The 24,042-nt window shown below is 40.5% G+C and overlaps 1 protein-coding gene and 1 long non-coding RNA gene across 2 annotated transcripts in view; one reads left to right on the plus strand and one right to left on the minus strand.

Annotated features, from left to right (window-relative positions):
* QRICH2 (glutamine rich 2) overlaps window positions 1-24,042 on the plus strand; it is a 477,139-nt gene that overhangs the window by 337,210 nt on the left and 115,887 nt on the right. The window contains exons 11-12 of the mRNA XM_053709330.1: window positions 18,031-18,096; window positions 18,191-18,292. Of these exons, the coding sequence (XP_053565305.1) occupies window positions 18,031-18,096; window positions 18,191-18,292 (168 nt within the window). The remainder of the gene's footprint in view (window positions 1-18,030; window positions 18,097-18,190; window positions 18,293-24,042) is intronic.
* The window catches only part of LOC128655774 (uncharacterized), a 300,545-nt gene that overhangs the window by 181,888 nt on the left and 94,615 nt on the right, over window positions 1-24,042 (minus strand). The gene's annotated exons all lie outside the window — the stretch shown is intronic.

The raw sequence follows: 24,042 nt of genomic DNA on the forward strand, positions 1-24,042 counted from the left end.
AAGAAGGAACGCCTGCTACACAATCTTGATGTTGTTCGTGCTTTAAAATTCTATTTACAAGCAACTAAAGACTTCAGACAAACATCATCCTTATTTGTCATTTATTCTGGTAAGAGGAGAGGTCAGAAAGCGACTGCTACCTCTCTTTCCTTCTGGCTGAAAAACATAATCAGGTTGGCTTACGAGACTGCTGGCCAGCAGCCTCCTGAACGAATTACCGCTCATTCTACCAGAGCTGTGGCTTCCACATGGGCTTTCAAGAATGAGGCTTCTGTTGAACAGATTTGTAAGGCAGCGACTTGGTCCTCACTGCATACTTTTGCCAAATTTTATAAATTCGATACTTTTGCTTCTTTGGAGGCTATTTTTGGGAGAAAGGTTTTGCAAGCAGTGGTGCCTTCCGTTTAAGGTACCTGTCTTGTTCCCTCCCTTCATCAGTGTCCTATAGCTTTGGTATTGGTATCCCTCAAGTAAAGGATGAAGCCATGGACTGGATACACCTTGCAAGAGAAAACAGAATTTATGCTTTCTCTTGCGGTGTATCCAGTCCACGGCCCGCCCTGGCAATTAAGTCAGGTAAATAATTTTTTTGTTTAAACTACAGTCACCACTGCACCCTATGGTTTCTCCTTTTCTCCAACATTGGTGTGTCCGGTCCACGGTGTCATCCATTACTTGTGGGATATTCTCCTCCCCTACAGGGAAAGGCAAGGAGAGCACACAGCAAGAGCTGTCCATATAGCTCCCCCTCTGGCTCCACCCCCCAGTCATTCTCCTTGCCGCTCTGAACAAGTAGCATCTCCACGGGGATGGTGAGGAGTTTGTGGTGTTAGTTGTAGTTTTTTATTTCTTCTATCAAGAGTTTGTTATTTTAAAATAGTGCTGGTATGTACTATTTACTCTGAAACAGAAAGAAATGAAGAGTTCTGTTTAAAAGAGGAGTATGATTTTAGCAGCAGTAACTAAAATCGATTGCTGTTCCCACACAGGACTGTTGAGATGAGAGAACTTCAGTTGGGGGGAACAGTTTGCAGACTTTTCTGCTCAAGGTATGACTAGCCATTTTCTAACAAGACTGTGTAATGCTGGAAGGCTGTCATTTTTCCCTCATGGGGATCGGTAAGCCATTTTCTTAGACTTAGAAAGAATAAAGGGCTTATTATGGGCTATTAACTGGTGGACACTTTTAAGGAGCCAGGCACTAGTTTAGTCACCTTCCCAGTCAGGAAGGGCCTTTCACTGTATTAGGCAGAGCCTCATTTTCACGCCATTTTTGCACAGTTTCTTTTAAGTACAGTGCATGCAGATGCATGTGAGAGGGTCTGGTGTCCACTGAAAAAGTTCCTAGAAGGCTTGAAATACCCCCCTGGGATAGTTGAAGTCACAACAAAGGCTGTGGCTGGGACTGTAGTGGGGTTAAAATTGCAAACGGCTCCGGTTTCCACATTTTAAGGGTTAACAGCTTCAAAATTGGGGTGCAATACTTTGAATGCATTAAGACACTGTGGTGAAAATTTGGTAAAGGTTGGATAATTCCTTCATAGTTTTTCACATATTCAGTAATAAAGTGTGCCCTGTTTAACATTTAAAGAGACAGTAACGGTTTTGTTTTAAAACGGTTTTTGTACTTTATTAACCAGTTTAAGCCTGTTTAACATGTCTGTACCTTCTGATAGATCATGTTCTGTATGTATGGAAGCCAATGTGTTTCCCCCTTCAAATATATGTGATAATTGTGCCATAGCGTCCAAACACAGTAAGGACAGTATTGTCACAAATAGTAAGGTTGCCCAGGATGATTCCTCAGATGAAGGAAGTAGAGATAGTTCTACATCTTCTCCTTCTGTGTCTATACCAGTTATGCCCGCGCAGGCGACCCCTAGTACTTCTAGCGCGCCAATGCTTGTTACTATGCAACAATTGACGGCAGTAATGGATAACTCCATAGCTAATATTTTATCCAAAATGCCAGCATTTCAGAGAAAGCGCGATTGCTCTGTTTTAAACACTATAGAGCAGGAGGGCGCTGATGATTATTTTTCTGTCATACCCTCACAACAGTCTGAAGTGGCAGTGAGGGGGGGTTTCTCAGATGGAGAAATTTCTGATACAGGAAGAATTTCTCAGCAGGCAGAACCTGATGTTGTGACATTTTAATTTACATCAGAGCATCTCCGCGCATTACTTAAGGAGGTGCTATCTACTCTGGATGATTGTGACAATCTGGTCATCCCAGAAAACTTGTGCAAGATGGACAAGTTCCTAGAGGTCCCGGTGCACCCTGATGCCTTTCCGATACCTAAACGGGTGGCGGACATAGTGAATAAGGAGTGGGAGAAGCCAGGCATACCTTTTGTCCCTCCTCCTATATTTAAGAAATTGTTCCCTATGGTCGACCCCAGGAAGGACATATGGCAAACAGTCCCTAAGGTCGAGGGGGCGGTTTCTACACTAGCCAAACGCACAACCATTCCCATTGAGGACAATTGTGCTTTCAAAGATCCTATGGATAAAAAATTGGAGGGTTTGCTTAAAAAGATTTTTGTACAGCAAGGTTACCTCCTTCAACCTATTTCGTGCATTATTCCTGTCACTACAGTGGCGTGGTTCTGGTTCGAGGAACTGGAAAAGTCGCTCAGTAGGGAGACTCCGTATGAGGAAGTCATGGACAGAATTCACGCACTTAAGTTAGCTAATTCCTTTATTTTAGACGCCGCTTTGCAGTTGGCGAGATTAGCGGCGAAAAATTCAGGGTTTGCAATTGTGGCGCGCAGAGCGCTCTGGCTAAAGTCTTGGTCGGCGGATGTATCTTCCAAGTCAAAATTGCTTAATATCCCTTTCAAAGGTAAGACCCTTTTTGGGCCAGAATTGAAAGAAATTATTTCAGACATCACTGGGGGAAAGGGCCATGCCCTCCCACAGGATAGGCCTTTCAAGGAATAAGTCCAATTTTCGTTCCTTTCGCAATTTCAGGAACAGACCGGCTTCTAACTCGGCAGCCTCTAGACAAGAGGGTAACGCTTCCCAGACTAAACCAGCTTGGAAACCAATGCAAGGCTGGAATAAGGGTAAACAGGCCAAGAATCCTGCTGCTGCTACCAAGACAGCATGAAGGGGTAGCCCCCGATCCGGGACCGGATCTAGTAGGGGACAGACTCTCTCTCTTTGCTCAGGCTTGGGCAAGAGATGTTCAGGATCCCTGGATACTAGAAATAGTCTCTCAGGGTTATCTTCTAGAATTCAAGGAACTACCCCCAAGGGGAAGGTTCCACATTTCTCACTTATCTTCAAACCAAATAAGTAGACAGGCATTCTTACATTGTGTAGAAGAGTGATACACCCAGTTCCAACTGTGGAACAAGGTCAGGGGTTTTTACTCAAATCTGTTTGTAGTTCCCAAAGAAGAGGGAACTTTCAGACCAATTCTGGATTTAAAAATTCTAAACAAATTTCTCAGAGTTCCATCATTCAAAATGGAAACCATTCGAACAATTTTACCTACAATCCAGGAGGGTCAATATATGACTACCGTGGATTTAAAGGATGTGTATCTACATATTCCTATCCACAAAGATCATCATCAGTTCCTAAGGTTCGCCTTTCTGGACAAACATTATCAGTTCGTGGCTCTCCCATTCGGACTAGCCACTGCTCCCAGAATTTTCACAAAGGTGCTCGGGTCCCTTCTAGCGGTTCTAAGACCAAGGGGCATTGCAGTGGCACCTTATCTGGACGACATTCTAATTCAAGCGTCGTCTCTTTCCAAGGCAAAGGCTCATACAGACATTGTTCTAGCCTTTCTCAGATCTCACGGGTGGAAGGTGAACGTAGAAAAGAGTTCCCTGTCTCCGTCGACAAGAGTTCCCTTTTTGGAAACAATAATAGATTCTTTTGAAATAAAGATCTTCCTGACAGAAGTCAGAAAGTCAAAGCTTCTAAACGCTTGTCAAGTTCTTCTCTCTATTCTGCAGCCTTCCATAGCTCAGTGCATGGAAGTAGTAGGGTTGATGGTTGCAGCAATGGACATAGTTCCTTTTGCTCGAATTCATCTAAGACCATTACAACTGTGCATGCTCCAGTAGACAGTATCACCTGTCTCAGGGAATGAGTTTCTGCAGACCAAAGTGGGTCATTGTCACGACCGACGCCAGTCTATCAGGCTGGGGCGCGGTCTGGGATTCCCTGAAAACTCAGGGTTTATGGTCTCGGGAAGAGTCTCTTCTCCCGATCAACATCCTGGAACTGAGAGCGATATTCAATGCTCTCCGGGCTTGGCCTCATCTAGCGAAGGCCGGATACATAAGATTCCAGTCAGATAACATGACGACTGTAGCTTACATCAACCATCAGTGAGGAACAAGGAGTTCCTTGGCGATGAGAGAGGTATCCAAGATCATCAAATGGGCGGAGGATCACTCCTGCCACCTATCTGCAATCCACATCCCAGGAGTAGACAACTGGGAGGCGGATTATCTGAGTCGTCAGATTTTCTATCCGGGGGAGTGGGAACTCCACCCGGAGGTGTTTGCCCAGTTGACTCAATTATGGGGCATTCCAGACATGGATCTGATGGCGTCTCGTCAGAACTTCAAGGTTCCTTGCTACGGGTCCAGATCCAGGGATCCCAAGGCCACTCTAGTGGATGCATTAGTGGCGCCTTGGTCGTTCAACCTAGCTTATGCGTTTCCACCGTTCCCTCTCCTTCCCAGGCTTGTAGCCAGGATCAAACAGGAGAAGGCCTCGATGATTCTGATAGCTCCTGCGTGGCCGCACAGGACTTGGTATGCAGACCTGGTGAATATGTCATCGGCTCCACCATGGAAGCTACCTTTGAGACAGGATCTTCTAGTACAAGGTCCATTCGAACATCCAAATCTAATTTCTCTGCAGCTGACTGCTTGGAAATTGAACGTTTGATTTTATCCAAGCGTGGGTTTTCAGATTCAGTGATAGATACTCTGGTCCAAGCCAGAAAACCTGTGTCTAGAAAGATTTACCATAAAATATGGAAAAGATATATCTGTTGGTGTGAATCCAAGGGATTCTCCTGGAGTAAGATTAAAATTCCTAAGATCCTCTCCTTTCTCCAAGAAGGTTTGGATAAGGGATTGTCAGCGAGTTCTCTAAAAGGACAGATTTCTGCTTTATCTGTCTTGTTATACAAATGACTGGCAGCTGTGCCAGAGGTACAAGCTTTTGTACAGGCTTTGGTCAGAATCAAACCTGTTTACAGACCCTTGACTCCTCCTTGGAGTCTAAATTTAGTTCTTTCAGTTCTTCAGGGGGTTCCGTTTGAACCCTTACATTCCATAGATATCAAGTTGCTATCTTGGAAAGTTCTGCTTTGCAGTGTGATCCACCCTATCTGGTGTTCCATTCAGATAAGGTTATTTTGCGTACCAAGCCTGGTTTTCTTCCAAAAGTTGTCCAACAAGAATATTAACCAGGAAATAGTTGTTCCTTCTCTGTGCCCGAATCCAGTTTCAAAGAAGGAACGTTTGTTACACAATTTAGATGTAGTCCGTGCTTTAAAGCTCTATTTAGAAGCAACAAAGAATTTTAGACAAACCTCATCCTTGTTTGTCGTTTACTCTGGTAAGAGGAGAGGACAAAAAGCTATTGCTACCTCTCTTTCTTTCTGGCTGAAAAGCATTATCCGATTGGCTTATGAGACTGCCGGACGGCAGCCTCCTGAACGAATCACAGCTCACTCCACTAGGGCTGTGGCTTCCACATGGGCCTTCAAGAACGAGGCTTCTGTTAATCAGATATGTAAGGCAGCGACTTGGTCTTCTCTGCACACTTTTGCCAAATTTTACAAATTTGATATTTTTGCTTCTTCGGAGGCTGTTTTTGGGAGAAAGGTTTTGCAAGCCGTGGTGCCTTCTGTTTAGATAACCTGATTTGCTCCCTCCCTTCATCCGTGTCCTAAAGCTTTGGTATTGGTTCCCACAAGTAATGGATGACGCCGTGGACCGGACACACCAATGTTGGAGAAAACAGAATTTATGCTTAACTGATAAATTACTTTCTCCAACGGTGTGTCCGGTCCACGGCCCGCCCTGGTTTTTTAATCAGGTTTGAAAATTTTTTCTTTTTCTTTATACACTACAGTCACCACGGCACCCTATAGTTTCTCCTTTTTCTCCTAACCGTCGGTCGAATGACTGGGGGGCGGAGCCAGAGGGGGAGCTATATGGACAGCTCTTGCTGTGTGCTCTCCTTGCCTTTCCCTGTAGGGGAGGAGAATATCCCACAAGTAATGGATGACGCCGTGGACCGGACACACCGTTGGAGAAAGTAATTTATCAGGTAAGCATAAATTCTGTTTTTCTCCTAACCTTCGGTCGAATGACTGGGGGGCGGAGCTAGAGGGGGAGCTTTATGGACAGCTCTGCTGTGTGCTCTCTTTGCCACTTCCTGTAGGGAATGAGAATATCCCACAAGTAAAGGATGAAGCCGTGGACTGGATACACCGCAAGAGAAAGTAATTTATCAGGTAAGCATAAATTCTGTTATTTCTTCCAAACTTGGTTTAATATCTGAAAAACTTAGAACCATGTCTCCTTTGAATTTATTTTACATAAACCCCCCTTCATTAACATTTTTCTGTTTATATAATTCATTCTTACAAGTAGTCATACCTCGTGGTGGGTGTTACAGGAACATCTTTCTCAGGGCACTTGCTTTCTGAGACCTTCCTGGGAAATTGTAACTACGGACGCCAGCCTGTCAGACTGGGGTGCTGTTTTGGGCCCCCTAGAGGCTCAGGGCCTGTGGTCTTGGGAAGAGTCCTCTCTTCCCATAAATATCTTGGAGTTGAGAGCTATCTTCAATGCCCTATTAGCATGGCTTCAACTGTCGTCGGTCCGGTTTATAAGATTTCAATCGGACAACATCACCTCAGTGGCTTACATCAACCACCAGGGAGGGACTCAGAGTTCCTTAGCCATGAAGGAGGTGACTCGAATTCTGCAGTGGGCGGAAGCCCACGATTGTCTCCTATCTGCCATCCACATTCCAGGAGTGGACAACTGGGAAGCAGATTTTCTGAGCAGACAGGAGTGGGGAGTGGGCTCTCCACCCGGAATTGTTCTCTCAGATAACCCTCAAGTGGGGGGTTCCAAAGTTGGATCTGATGGTGTCTCGCCAAAACGCCAAGGTTCCAAAATACGGTTCAAGGTCAAGAGATCCTCAGGCAGTTCTGATAGATGCTCTAGTGGTTCCTTGGAGGTTTTCTCTGGCTTATCTGTTTCCTCCGTTTGCTCTCCTTCCACAAGTCACCGCTCGTATCAAACAGGAGAGAGAATCAGTGATTATAATAGCTCCTGCATGGTCTCGCAGGATCTGGTTTGCGGATCTGGTGAGGATGTCATCTCTACCTCCTTGGAGGTTACCTCTGAGGAAAGACCTTCTTCTTCAGGATCCTTTCCTCCATCCAAACCTAGATTCTCTGAAGCTAACTGCTTGGAGATTGAACGCCTAGTTCTGTCTAAGCGTGGTTTTTCTGAAGCGGTCATTGAAACTATGATTGAAGCTCGAAAACCGGTTACTCGCAAGACTTACCATAAGATATGGCGTAAATATCTTTTTTTGGTGTGAATCTAAGGGGTTCACCTCGAGCCGGGTGAGGATTCCCTGGATTTTGTCTTTTCTTCAGGATGGCCTGGATAAGGGTTTATCGGTCAGTACCCTAAAGGGTCAGATTTCTGTGTTATCTATCCTTTTGCACAAACATCTGGCAGACCTACCAGATGTTCAAGCATTTGTGTAGGCCCTGGTTAGAATCAGGCCTGTGTGTAAACCTGTTGCTCCCCCGTGGAGCCTTAATTTAGTTCTTAATGTTTTTGCAAGCTACTAAAGATTTTAGGCAATCGTCTGCCCTGTTTGTTGTTTTCTCTTTAAAATGTAAGGGTCAGAAGGCCACTTCTACTTCTCTGTCTCTCTGGTTGAGATGTTTAATTAATTTGGCTTATGAGACTTCCGGACAGCAGCCTCCTGAGAGAATTAAGGCTCATTCCACTAGGGCTGTCTCCTCTTCTTGGCTTTCCAAAATAAAGCTTCTGTGGATCAGATTTGCAAGGCGGCAACATGGTCCTCTCTACATACTTTTTCAAAATTCTACAAATTTGATACTTTTGCCTCGGCTGAGGCTTCTTTTGGAAATAAGGTTCTTCAAGTGGTGATGCCTTCTGTTTAGGTCCTCCTGCCCATTTCTCCCTCCCTGTTCATTCCGTGTTCTCTAGCTTGGGTATTGGTTCCCACTAGTAATTGGAATGACGTTGTGGACTCTCCATGTCATAGGAAAGAAAACAAAATGTATGCTTACCTGATAAATTTCTTTCTTTCTGGACATGTTAAGGTAATTTTGTATTTTGTTTTTGTTACTTACATTTGCATAGTTTTCAGTCAGTGGATACACCCCTTGAAAATCCTCTTGCTTTTTTCCTTGTGGGCCAGTTAGGTACAGATATAAATATGCACCTCTACTGACCAAGCAGTTGCTGTGTAGCAAGTTGCAGGGGTACATTCTATAAAGCTTCAGTATACACTCCAGCCTTTTACATTTCTGAAGTTAAATTAATGGAAGTCAAAGTAAATCATGAAAGTGCATTGCAGGGTTTTTACTATAAAAGTTGAATCCCAGAGCTCCCGCAGAACACTCTTCAATCCGCCGGTTATCTGAGGGAACTTACAGCGCAATAACAATACCTGCAACCTACGTTACTAAACTGCTGTATTTGTTAAACTTCACTTCACACATAGCAAGGCTATCAAGTTGTACTTTAACAGAGGGAAAACAGAGCACTGAACAACTTGAAATTAAACAACTCCGAAAGAAAATGGCGGCCATAGAGGACATGGCATTATCAACCCATCTCAACCCGCAGTATGTGAAATTTGAGAGACTCATGCAGTCTTTATATGAGAAAGCTCCATTTCACAACTTGATGCTTAAACTATGCACAAACAGAATATCACAGACAACCGCTAAGGAACCATATGAAACTGACCCTCAGACTGGCGCCAAAATACACGAACACACAATGACAAGGATTAACCCACAGCAGAGGCCTACACCATCTATACCGCATGCTTTGCGGACCCATGATCCATATTATAACGAGGAGACCCCATTAAGCCCATCCATCTTACTTGGAAACAAAACCAGCTTCCTCATAAAGCACCGACGGCCCCCGGGGCAGTGATCACCACGGGGCATTCTCATCATCAGACCTTACCATAATGCGGTACCAATCTTTTCTGTCAGACCAGCTCTTGGCACAGGTCATGTCTTTAAAGGGGCTTGGGGGGGACCCCTGGATAGTTACGAGCGCTAGACTGCCATGCCTTCTGTATGAAACCACTCTGATGGACTACATACAAGAGAAACCCAAGGGAATGCCTTAAGACCCAGACGGGCTCAGTGACACCATAGCCTTTGCGAACTCACAGCAAGCTGATGTGAATACATGTCCTCTGCACCAAATGACTTGGCTTGTTCAGCCTTCACTAAAGCCACCGAAGACACCATCCAAGACCAGCCTCTTTGGTCATATGGACATGGGGGGCTGACAACTAATGAGGGACTTTTGCTAATGCCATCATAACCTTACCTTGACGGCGATGGTAGATGCGAAACATTACTGTTTTACTGTTTTGGGTTGAGCACAGTTATTAACATGTGTAGCTTATTAGTTCTTCATTATAGGTATATAACGCTCACAGTGACTATGACAATGTCTTAGAAACATCTTGCATTGAAATAATATAATCTATATCGCACCTATAATCATAAGCACTGTCATTAAACAATTATTCTTCCCTGTGGGGCAGCAGAGAGGAAGTCAGTACCCTTTAATGCTTAAGAATTTCGATGAGCACTTACAAATCCACAAATGGATGCATAAAATATATTTTACACAGAGATGCTTAGCTTTTTCATTACCCCTTTGACAGCAACATCATCTTATCAGCAGATTAGACACGTGCACAGCGGAAAAAATTGTTTCGGTTCATTTCGGACCGATTCTGATTTTTTCGAATTTCGTTTTGAAACAATTCGAATTCGGATACATTCAAATGTATTTGTTTCAGATTCATTTGGATTTGAATAAATTCGGATGTATTCGTTTTGGATTTGATTCGTAAATTCGGAAGTTTGGTATGTGTTATGTTGATTCAGATGGTTCCAAGTTACACAAACGGAATTATTTCACTGTTCTATTTCACTAAATCTCACTAAATTTAATTTTTATACTTAATTGTGATTAGTCCATGGCCATTTGAATGTAACGAATAAATCCGAACTAATTCGGATTTATTCATTACAAATGCATTCGGATTAGTTTAGTTTCGTTGCTAGGGTAATTCGGAAATTTGAATCTATTTGAATCTTCGAATTTGGCGAATTTGGCAGACTTTTCGATTAGGAAAAAAATGAAACGCACATGTCTAGATTCTAGCCACTTAAAATAAACGAAGTAATAAGGGGCGGAGTCTGGCCACGCTGGGACATGGCCGCTCAGTGAGGTTGCTCTGAGGGACCGGAGTATCCACCACAACACCATCTGAAGCTGGGATTGAGAGAAAGGCTCCTACAAGTGTCGGAACAGCTGGGGAACATATCCGCTACGTTTTTTAGCTCTAACTAGCTTCTGACCGACTGTAAATAAGCAGAACTGTGGTGCATTGTAAGGGCAACAGACGCCATCTTGCCTGCTCCATGCGGCTATCAGACCTCCACAATACCTCATATCAACAAGAACAGGTACCCCTAATGTGAAAGCACACTAAACCTGTACTCCCCAGCCGCTAAATTTCTGCCTATTAGACAGACTTTCACCTACTAGCAAAATTAAGGCACATAATAGGCAAAGTAGTCTCATATACCTCAGTATATAACAACATACAGCTGCTGTCTATATCTCCTTCATGGAGACTCATCTCTTTAACCCTTAAAATACTTAAAGGTCTACTTATAGGCTACTAGAACTCGCATTAACTCCACAGGAAATCACTTTTGCTCCTTTAATAACACTTGGAAAAGATCTGAAAATGCAAGTTTGGGACCTAAATTGTTTATATATGATAAAGCCTAAATATACAGTGGTTTTGCACTAATATATCAACATTTTTCTGACATCAATTATAACCATCAGCTTTGGAAAAAGTATTATACTACAGTGTGTTAATATATGAAAAAATAATACTGATTCCTCCTCTGTGCAGTAAAAAATTTTCCTGAATTTTTGCATACACACTGCAAGGGCGCCACCTAGTGTGCATAGGTGAATATTGCACTGAGGTGACTGATTTAGTCTTTAGAAACATAATAATGTCCTCAAGAAGGCAAACAAAACAAGATAAATCTCTAAAACCACAAAGCTCAACACCTAAGTCAGTCTCAGCATTTTTCCAATCTCAAGACAAAGAGTGCTCAAATTAGGAACTCTCACATTCAAAGTTCGCAGACAAGACGCCATCTCCTGAAAGCAACATGACAGGAATGCAACAAGACCAATTATCACAAATTTTATCTAAGATGAGTGAATTACCCTCTAAAACAGATATAGACTCCCTAAAAGAGCTGATAAAAACGGAGATCTCAGATATTAGGAAAGACATTACAGACATAGGTAATAGAGTGGATAACCTAGAAACCACATAGGATGTAACCATACAAGACATGAAAGACATCACAGATCACCAAGAGCAGCAATCCCTCCTGATACAGGACTTAAATTCCAAAATTGAAGATTTGGACAATAGAGGCCGAAGAAACAATTTAAGAATTAGACGAATACCTGAGACTATCGGCCCTACTGATCTAGAAAATTATTTACAGTCACTATTCCATCAACTCTCAGGATCTTCGGATTCTATATCTTCCTATCCACTTGAGAGAGCTCATAGAGCTCTAAGAGTGAAACCTTCGAGTCAAGCCCCTCCTCGTGATGTCATCATAAAGTTTCTTAACTTTAAGGATAAGGACAACATATGGCAACACTTCACAGATAATCCCAACCTTAAATTCCAAGACCACAACTTACAAGCGTTCCTGGATCTGAGTCCCCTTACGCTTCAAAAGAGAAAAGACGCTAAATTTGTCACTTCTGTTTTGCAAAAAAAACAACATAAAATACAGATGGGGATACCCATTCGGTCTCATCGTCTCCCTCAATGGCAAAACCTGGATATACAGTACCTTAAGTGACTTGGACTCTTTTTCTAAAGGTCTCAATCTAACATTCCCTATTCCATCAACTCAAGACAACACCTCGGCTACATATGGGGCTTCTCGACCTAAAGAGAGACACCCAGAATGGGCCACAGTGCAACACAGGAGAAGAAACCCCAGACAGATGAATACTCAAACAGATTCTAATTCCGAATCCATCACATGAAGATTTGGAGGGACTAGAGATGATATTCACAAAGTTTAGCTGTTTTTAACTAGACAGCCCATATCCTTTATTTAAAACTCAGCTGAGTTATACTTTTTTGTTTGTTTTACAGGTTGTACCTTGCTATGTTCATTATTTATTTTCTTTCAGGTATATGTTGAATGTCACATAACTAGTGGTTAGCAGAGGTACATGAAGACCTTAACAATGAAGTCCACTTATATAAGGTGGAACCAAATAGTTATGACACCTTAGTTATTTGTTTATATCTCCTTTCCTTGAAACATATACTTGTGTACTATATGCTCGAAATTTCAATGAAAACTGACTTGATATGGACATTAGGTAATAAGGCATAGACTTTTCGATCATGAGCCAAGACATCTAGTTAACATGGTTTAATCAATGTTATGTAGTTTATTTAATATTGTTGATACTCAACATAAGTGACCTTAATTTAACACTAACCTACACTCATACAAGGCTATCCTAAGCCTTGTCTTTCTTCCCATTCCTAAAGAGGAATCTCTGGTACCCAACCCCTTTCTCTACAAATTGCTTATGTTTTCTTTCTCTCGATTTATTGATTCTTTCTTATTCTTTACTTTTTTCTTTTTCTATGATTGTCACCATCCAAAACATATTCTCAAATACATCAACTGCACATATAAAAATAAGAGTTCACCATTTACCCGTCCTATCTCATGAAAGATAAACAACACAGTCAAGTTAGGATACTCTATTAATACTAAAGGCCTAAACTCTCCCTAGAAGAGAAATCTGGCCAAAAAGTGATATTGTTATGCTCCAAGAAATGCATTTTAAAAGGGACAGAGAACCACAATCCTTTAAATTTAAATTCGGCCAATATTTTTATTCTTCCAATCTGATTAAGACTAATGGAGTCGGGATATTGATTAAAAATAATGTGCCCTTCCAAGATATAGTGACCCACAAAGATAAGGAGGGAAGATTCATAGCGGTCATAGGCAAACTTTACGGTAAGATAGTAACATTAGTTTGTATATATGCTCCAAACACACACCAACACCATTATTTCAAAACAATAACTAATAGACTGCTCAAGATAACAAAGGGCTCTCTAATAATAGGGGGTGATCTTAATGTACCACTTGATCCTCATATTGATTGTTCTACGCACTCTTCGTCCATTCCATCAAAGAGGATATCAGTGATTAAACAGAACATGCAAGATCTAGCTGTACATGATGTCTGGAGAGTACTTAACCCATCAATAATAGATTATACATATTATTCTGCTCCACATAAGCTATTCTGCAGAATAGATTATGTATTCATGGATGTTACCAGTTTCACATATGTAATAAAGAGCAAGATCCTGCCATGTACTTGGTCAGACCACTATATTATGAGTTGTAACTTAAAATGGCCTGATGCCCCTAAATTAACTTCTAATTGGAAATTTGACCCATCCTTGTTGGAGGACCCTTTGATAGCTGAGAGACTGGGGAAATCCTTAGCTAAATATTTCGAACTTAATAATACCCCACAAATGGATAACAAAATTATTTGGGAAGTTCATAAAAACGTTATAAGAGGTGAATGTATCAGCCTTAAAAGCATGTTAATAAAACAAAAAAGAACCAGACTGGAGGAAACACTAAACCAAATAGCTACTTTAGAATCCCAACATAAACAACACCCAGAAGATGAACTCATACAAACAGAACTTTGTAGTAAAAGACAAGACATGAACACACAACTAATATATATATATATATATATATATATATATATATATATAAACAAAAGGCCCTACACCTTAAACCAATTTCCTTTGATAGCGATAATAAGAGTTGAAGATTTGTAGCTAGGAAACTACGTAGACAAACTAATAAATCTTTTATTATGTCCATTAAAAATGCAAAGGGCCTCTCGTGTCTTAACACCACAACTATAGCAAATGCGTTTAGGGACTACTTTGAAGGATTATACAATTTAAAAGTTACTGACCCTATAGCTTCCACACGTGATGATTCCTTCAAATCTCTTATCACAAGATACTTAGATAACCTTCAGATTCCTACTCTGTCAAAAGAACAGCACGAACATTTAGACAGACCAATTCAAATCGAGGAAATAATTAATGTCATCAAACATTTGCCCAATGGTAAAGTGCCAGGCCCAGATGGCTTTACCAATTTATACTATAAACACTTCCAATCTATGATAGCCCCTCAGTTATGTAATTTATATAATGAATAGATAAAAACAATGTCTTTCTGAAACAATCTCTAGAAGCCACAATAGTCTTATTGCCCAAACCAGGAAAACCCACTGATCAGGTAATGAATTATAGACCAATTTCACTACTGAATACAGATTCAAACATTTTTGCCAAAATACTAGCAAATAGAATAGGCCCCATACTACCCCATCTTATACATGGTGACCAAGTAGGTTTCATCATAAATAGGGAAGCAAGGGATAATACAATTCGTACACTTCATCTGATACAACATGCACTCTCCTCCGACTCTCAAATAGTACTTATCTCCACAGACGCGGAGAAAGCGTTCAACCGCGTAGATTGGACGTTCTTACATCAGACTCTAGAGAGATTCGGATTTGGTGAAGGTATTATAGGGAAAATTTTCACCCTTTATAATAGCCCAAGTGCACGTATCTTAATAAATGGTACTCTTTCTGACTCTTTCTATATAAAAAACGGTACTAGACAGGGGTGTCCCCTGTCCCCACTGTTATTTGCGTGTGCCATAGAAATTTTAGCAATAAAAATCCAGGAAAATAAAAATGTTAGTGGTATAAAACTTTAAAATGATATACTCTTTACTTTATCTAACCTAGCCAGTCAATCCCAGAATTAATGAGAGAATTACGCGATTTTAGAGGGATCTCAAATTTTTTAATTAATCAATCAAAATCTGAAATTATGAATCTTAACTTAAACCAAGAAGAGTTGCACCTTACAGAACAAATTTGCCCTTTCAGATGGCAATTCAAATCTATTAAATATCTAGGGATTTTCCTGACTCACAAACATACAGACTTAATAGCCCTTAATTACGACATTCTTAAAAAGAACATAATAGCAGACCTCAGCTCTTGGAGATCTAAACATCTTAGCTGGCTAGGTAGAATGGGGACAGTAACTATGAACATATTACCTAGACTTTTGTATATCTTCCAGGCTATCCCAATTCCCCTCCCCTCCTCATATATATCCACCCTACAGAGACTAATTAATGACTATATTTGGGACAGATGACACCCCAGGATTAACAAAAAATTAATGACTCTACCTAAAATATTAGGGGAATTGGGAGTCCCGAATTTAGAAAAATATAGACAATCGATATTTTTGCAGCGAGTGGTAGATTGGAACACTAACTACTTTGAAAAGATCTGGGTTAAGATAGAACACCAAATATGCCAATGTCATCATCTCGGCTCATTGTGCTGGCTAGATGACTCTGGAAAGCAGTCAATATTATCAGATAAGTACATCATTGAAGAAACATACAAAATGTGGAATGGACTACTAGTTAAATACCCCATCCTTTCTTCTAACACCTCCACTTTAACGCCACATTTGGAAAACCCAGAGTTCCCTCTGGGAAGGGAAATAGTTAAATTAAACCCACTGGACAGGAGAGGCAATCTTCCTGTCTTATCAGAAGCAGGGAAAATGTATACAAGATCGGTGCTTCTTGACTAAGACTTACTTATAGTTAATAACTGTTTTTTTATTTGCAAGCCCATTCTTTTTACAAAGTCATAAAGAGAGAAACAATTTATTGCATTCCCCTACTAATTTTGAAAAACTGTGCATGACAAATCAGCCAATTAGACATACCTTATCTATTATATATAACATGTTACAACAGGTTCCACTAGGTACAGAACATCATTATATAAAAAAAGTGGGAATCGGAACTGAACATTAATATAACTCCTAGAGATAGGCACATAATATTCAATAGAACAATGAAAGCTTCTACATCAGCCAGGATTCTAGAAATTAACTTTAAAGTATTACATCATTGGTATTATACTCCTACACGCTTAAAGACATATCCACAAATGTCAGATTTATGCTGGCGTTGCGAGAGTGAGGTAGGAAATATTGGCCACATATGGTGGAAGTGCACTAATCTTAATCCTTTTTGGAAGGATGTCATATCCCAAACTGCTGGGAATTAACATACCACAGGATCCATTAATATGGCTCTTAAATAAACCTCCTAAATAAATTCCAGCAACACTTTTAGCCATACTCCAAATTGCATGCAATAGTGCAAACATTTTAATTGCTCAATTATGGAAACAGACCCAATCTCCTACTGCAGCACAATGGGTTGACACCACACATAAAACTATACAATTAGAGGAATACCACTATATGAAAACATCACGCAAAGACTTTTTCCACGAAAAAATCTCTTTATTTGGGAAGATTATCTACATAACAAATATGGTAAATGATTCGCTGTAATGGGACAAAATTTCTTCCCTAGCCCTGTATCTTTTGTGGATGGGTAGTTGGATGTAATTTGAAACTCGGGCTCCATGCCACAGCTGACAATCTGTCTTCTTTCTTCTTTCTCTCAACTCTTTTCTTACTATAATCAAAATAAGATGAGGTTCTCGCTATTGATAATGGTCATCTAATTGGTTCCTGTTTTATTTTGCTGAATAATACCTTTGTACCATGACCTTGATCATGTAATATGTTTATATGTATGACTTATTTTACCTCAATAAAAAATAATAATACAAAAATAGAAAATAAACGAAGTAATAGATACCTAGTTTATACCATCTAGCTAGGGAGACTCAAAGTTTTCCAATACACATACTACACTATTGTATAAAAAGTCAATTGCATGTACACGGAGGTATATAGGAATATTATCCATAACGCTAAACGTTAGATCACTGTGGGTCTTTATGTTAAACCGTTTTTTGTTTTATTATAACAGGTTGGCATAACCTTTTTGTTTTGTTTTTTTTCTTTTTTCCCTTTCACTAAGTTCTACTTTCATATACTCCGCTATACTATTATTAATGTGATCTTTTTTAGGACCCAAGAGAGGTCTACTTAATAACAGTAAGGTAATGAAATGAGGTTGATTGTTCACTGCTCACCAATTAGATTAGTGGATTAAAATAGTACATTTGATATGGGAGCAATTTTAATTATATTTCTCGCCCAGTTTAACAACTTCAAGCTATCCTGAGTAGAACCCCAAATTGATAAGATATATGGTACTATTTTGACAATCATTAGACTTAGTATTTTGATCCATAAAAACACTGCATTACCACATGTTGAGTGAGCACAACTCTCAAATAACTACTATATGGGTTGCTTTTTTGTATTCAACTTTTATATAACAAACATGATGTACACCATATATATTTAAATTTTGTTGTAACCTCTTTGTTTTAATAAAGCTATTTTGAAAAAAATAAAAATAAATCTCAGCTGGTCATTTTCTTAAGAAACATTGTATTACATTTTGTGTTTAATGTCTACTTATAATAAAAGGGCAGAGTGCAGGGGAGGGGTATCATATAAAGCTACACTATGACTATCTGCAGTCTCTTTCTCCGACAGACAACTCACCGCTCACTTTCACTGCCTCTCCTGCGACCGACCACTAGATATGATCGTGCCAGGGCCGTAAGTGAAATCCCTTTTTCTGCCTAAGGAAGTGGTTTAGTGGAAAATTGAAAGAATGTCTTTCTGACCCTTTTTTCTCCCCTCTCTGTTATAGGAAAATACCATCAATCCCCTCCATCCCTGCTCTACAAACACATTATTCCAACCGTCCGCACATGGTGTATCAACTGGACCAGATCCGACAGCAGAACCGCAGGTGTGTAAGGGAGTTAGTTGTAGCTGGGTTCTAAACATAAACAGGAATGTACGTTGTTGCATCTAAAAGTACATTGTCAAATGTATTATAGTTTTTGTTTTTTGTAAAACAGATGTTGTTGTTTTTATGCTTGTCCACCAATAAAAAAACAAGGGCACGGTTAGTAGTGGACATTTTGATTGAGTTGTGTCCAGTGGTTTAATGTCTTTAAGGACCAGTTGTACGCAGACATACATTTTCTGTTAAATTCAAAATCAAATTAAATAGTTTTGATTTAACCTTTTACTCTATGCAATAAATATGTGTACTGTCTCTAAATAGCGCTCCTCATATATATGATAGGAATAGTTCTCACAGGTAAAATACTTCACAATTTCAAGTGTGATAATTAAATGCCTTAAAGGCTATAAGGCTTAGAGACTCCATTTTACTTTCCAATTAACATCCCCCTAGGACCCCTGCTACTACTCTCCTATCTCTCAGTATCTATTGACCATTTTCTATCATCTAGATTACGAGTTTTGCGCTAAACAGGGTGCGAACATAACGCCCAAAAAATTGCGTTATTGCACTTTCCATTACGAATGACTGAAAAGCCTCCTTGTTTTGTGCGTTATGGTGCGTTAAGCTCCATACCGCACAAAAGCCAAGGCCTGAGTTTAAGTGCTTGTGCACGCTTTCCCCCATAGACATCAATGGGGAGAAAGTGTTAGAAAAAAACTAACACCTGCGATCGTGGAATGGAGATCGCCGTAACGCAACCCCATTGATGTCTATGGGGAAAAGAAAGTTACGTTTAAACCTACATTTAAACACCCTAACATAAACCCCAAGTCTAAACACACCTAATCCTCCGCCCCCGACATAGCCGACAGTAAATAAAATTATTAACCCCTAAACCGCTGCCCCTGACATTGCCAACACTATTTAAATATATTAACCCCTAAACCGCCGGCCCCTACAAAGTAACTTATTAACTAAACCTATTAACCCCTAAACCACTGCCCCCCCACATCGCAAAACACTAAATTAAACTATTAACCCCTAAACTTAACACCCCCTAACTTTAAATTACAATATAACTGACTATACTATAATCGCGTTTGTAACACGTCCGTCGATGTAGCCAGTTGCGCACGCATCCTCAAAGGAATGTTGGCTGCGCAAGGCAGCCTAAAGAATGTTGGCAGCGCACACAGCCAAAAGAATCCATCTGGATGCAGCATTGGCAAACCCGAAGCCTTAAAAAAAAAACAAAAAAAAAACATGCAACCGCCCGCACGAAATAACGGGAAAAAAAATAAGCGCCAGCAAGAAATAAAAAACACGTAACCCCCCGCACGAAGTATAACACAAAAAAACCTAACCTCCCGCACTATTAACAAACACCTAAACCGCAAACCCCACATCACAAAATAATAAAGTAATTAACCCCTAATCTGCAAATAACATAATTAAAATATTAACTCCTAAACCGCCAACCCCCCCACATCGCAATAAACCTAATTAACCTGTTAACCCCTGAACCGACAAACTCCTACTTCGCAAAAAAACCTAATTAACCTATTAACCCCTAATCCGACAAACCCCCACATTGCAATAAACCTAATTAACCTATTAACCCCTAAACCGCCAAACCCCCACATTGTAATAAACCTATTTAACCTATTAACCCCTAAACCGCCAAACCCCCACATCGCAATAAACCTAATTAACTTATTAACCCCTTAACCGCCAACCCCCCCACAACATAAATAACTAATTTATTTACTAAGTCCTCTAACCTAACACCCCCTAAATTAACCCCAATACTAAGTTACACTTAAATAAAACACCTAACATTAAATTACAAAAAAAATAATCTAAAATTACAAAAAATAAAAAACTCTAAAATTACAGAAAAAAAATAAACATAATTATCAAAAATAAAAAAAATTAAACCTAATCCCTATGAAAATAAAAAAGCCCCCAAAAATAAAAACACCCCCTAATCTAAACTACCAATAGCCCTTAAAAGGGCCTTTTGTAGGGCAGCTCTTTTACGTTTAAAAAAATACTAAGTCCCCCCCTGTTCAAATCAGCCAATAGGATGAGAGCTTCTGAAATCCTATTGGCTGTTCAAATTTCAGTAGCTCTAATCCTATTGGCTGATTTGAATTTGAAGAATCAAATCAGCCAATAGGAATGCAAGGTACGCCATTTTGAAACGGGTATCTTGCATTCAACTTCAGTGTACAGCGGTGATCGTATGAAGAGGACGCTCCACACAGGATGTCATCGCAGTCCAGGATAGCTCTGCGCCGCCGGGATGAACATAGAAGACGTCCCCGAGATGGATGAAGGTGTTGCGGTCTGGATGAAGTCTTCTTGCCGCCGGGATGAGGATGGATGACCGGACTTCAGGAACCGTGAGTAGATTTTCTGGGGTTAGTGTTAGGTTAATTTTTTATTTTTTGGGGTGTTTTTTTATTTTTTAGATTAGGGCACTGTAAAAGAGCTGAATGCCCCTTTAATGGCAATGCCCATACAAATGTCCCTTTAGGGGCAATGGGTAGCTTAGGTTTTATAAAGACTTAGGTTTTTTATTTTGTGGGGTTGGTTGGGTGGTGGGTTTTACTGTTGGCGGGACTTTGTATTTTTTTCTAGGCAAAAGAGCTGTTTAACTTAGGGCAATGCCCTACAAAAGGCCCTTTTAAGGGCTATTGGTAGTTTTTTTGTAGGTATGGGGGTGTTTTTATTTCGGGGGGGCTTTTTATTTTTATAGGGCTATTAGATTAGGTGTAATATTTATTATTTTAGTATTCTTAGAGTTTTTTATTTTTCGTAATTTTAGTGTTTATTATTTTTTCTAATCTTAGATTTTTTTAATTTTCTTTCATGTAATTGGCAAGAGTCCATGAGCTAGTGACGTATGGGATATACAATCCTACCATCCTATCTCACACACCCTCATATACACATACACACATCTGTCTCAAACATTTTCTGTAACACTCACAGGCAGACACTCTTGGTTAAAATCACTGCTCAGCAAATATTTACACACAAATAACTTCTGTAAAGGGACTGGGAGAAGATCAGTGTGTGTTCTGTGCAGACCGGAGGGAGGATTTCATTCCTGTGTTGAGCAGTGGTGCTGATCCCTGAAGGACAGCTACTGCAAGATGCAGCATAGAGTAAAATGCATAATCCTACATACTTTTATTCTACTTATTCTACTATTGTAAACTTGAGACAATTTCCAGGATGCCTAATTTTATAGGCATTGCGCATATACCCTTTAGCTTTAACTGTACAGTGTAGAGATTAGTATAAAGATACAAGTAAAAGACAGTGGATCATGTTAGAGGAGGAATGGGGGATAATAACTGCAGCTTGCAACAAGAGGTTAATTAGAGCAGTAGTATAAGCCTTATTATCCCCCACTCCTCCTCTAACATGATCCACTGTCTTTTACTTGTATCTTTATACTAATCTCTACACTGTACAGTTAAAGCTAAAGGGTATATGCGCAATGCCTATGAATTCACATTTGCTAAACAAGTTATTTTCCCCTTTTGCAAGAATCAATTGTTGGATGGAGTGCATGCTCTATCAATATGAATAGAAAATATGTTACAGTGAGACAGTCATTATCTGCTTGCTCCTGAGAGCCCTCAGGACAGGCAGAGCAAAATAAACGAGGAAACTGCATGTTGGAAGAACACAGTGCCTCCCTCACCTCACCATTGCACTGCCAAATAGCAATCAGCACCGATATCCACACACACTCCACTACCGTTATTACCTACCTGATATGAAGCTAAGTAGCACACTGACTGTGTCACTGTCGATGCGGGTCCCAGCCAGCCACAAACGACTTCACTCGTCACCGGTCACTAAGCTAGCTTAGCTAGCTCGCCCGACGCCTCCCAGCTCCCAATGATCACACTCATAGGTGACAGGACAGCAGAGAGCAGACAGCACACCACACCAGTCTGTCGCACGTGATGCTCTGCGCCTCTGCTGCGCCTCCCTCGCATATTTCCCGCCCGGCAAATCAGCCCACCCCAGACCAGAGAGGACATGCTCCTGGGTCTGATTGGCTGAGGGCCGGGCAGTGCTCCCGAGGCTTCAAGAGAGAAGCCTCCGGTGGGAGCGGTATGGGCCACAAAGAGATCAGCATTAGCTGAGCTTATTCGCCACTGGGTGGCAGTCTCTAGCGGCCCATACAAAATACATTCATATTGTGCAATGGAAGGGTAGCTGGCCTCTACTTCCTTGCGCAATATAAATGTGACGTGTACAGTGATCTACTTTTTTTTAGTGTATATTAAGTAGTAAACACAACACATATATAAAATACTGAATTTGGTGGCGGGGGTGGGGGTGTCAGTTTGAGGAACAAAAAAAAATTTGGAAAAAAAATGGAACAATTTTTTTTTTTTTTTATTAATAAAGAGTGTATTACACACATTGGCCAGGGGAGGCGCTGCATCACCTGCCTCCTATGAATGCACGTCACTGTGTCTATTTGTTATCTTTTCTGGTTCTAGGAAAGGTCAGAAGGCTTCTGCCATTTCCTTGGCATCCTGGTTAAAGCTTTTGATTCACCAGGCTTATTTGGAGTCGGGTCAGGCCCCACCTCAGAGAATTACAGCTCATTCTACTAGATCAGTCTCCACTTTGTGGGCTTTTAAGAATGAAACTTCAGTTGATCAGATTTGCAAAGCAGCAACTTGGTCTTCTTTGCATACATTTACTAAATTCTACCGTTTTGATGTATTTGCTTCTTCAGAAGCAGTTTTTGGTAGAAAAGTTTTTCAGGCAGCTGTTTCAGTTTGATTACTCTGCTTATGTTTGTTTTTTCTTTTCATTTATGAGAATAAACTTATATTTCTCCAACATTGGTGTGTCCGGTCCACGGCGTCATCCTTACTTGTGGGAATATCTCTTCCCCAACAGGAAATGGCAAAGAGTCCCAGCAAAGCTGGCCATATAGTCCCTCCTAGGCTCCGCCCACCCCAGTCATTCTCTTTGCCGTTGCACAGGCAACATCTCCACGGAGATGGTTAAGAGTTTTTTGGTGTTTAAATGTAGTTTTTATTCTTCTATCAAGTGTTTGTTATTTTAAAATAGTGCTGGTATGTACTATTTACTCTGAAACAGAAAAGGATGAAGATTTCTGTTTGTGAGAGGAAGATGATTTTAGCAGACAGTAACTAAAATCGATTGCTGTTTCCACATAGGACTGTTGAGATGAAGTAACTTCAGTTGGGGGAAGCAGTTAGCAGACTTTTCTGCTTAAGGTATGACTAGCCATATTTCTAACAAGACGATGTAATGCTGGAAGGCTGTCATTTCCCCTCATGGGGACCGGTAAGCCATTTTCTTAGTCAAACAAACAGAAATAAAGGGCTTATTATGGGCTAAAAAACTGGTAGACATTTTTATGGGCTAAATTGATTGCTTTATTTGGGCATTTTATTCATATTTATGCTGACAATTTGCATTTATAAACTTGGGGAACGTTTATTAAACGGCAGGCACTGTGTTAGACACCTTTTCCAGTCAGGGGGCCTTCCTAGTTGTAGACTGAGCCTCATTTTCGCGCCATTACTGCGCAGTTGTTTTTTGAGAGCAGGGCATGCAGATGCATGTGTGAGGATCTAAAAATTGCTGGAAAAGCTTCTAGAAGGCGTCAATTGGTATCGTATTCCCCTCTGGGCTTGGTTGAGTCTCAGCAAAGACTATAGCTGGGACTGTATAGG

The sequence above is a fragment of the Bombina bombina genome, chromosome 1 (assembly GCF_027579735.1).
Source record: "Bombina bombina isolate aBomBom1 chromosome 1, aBomBom1.pri, whole genome shotgun sequence".
Lineage (NCBI taxonomy): Eukaryota > Metazoa > Chordata > Amphibia > Anura > Bombinatoridae > Bombina > Bombina bombina.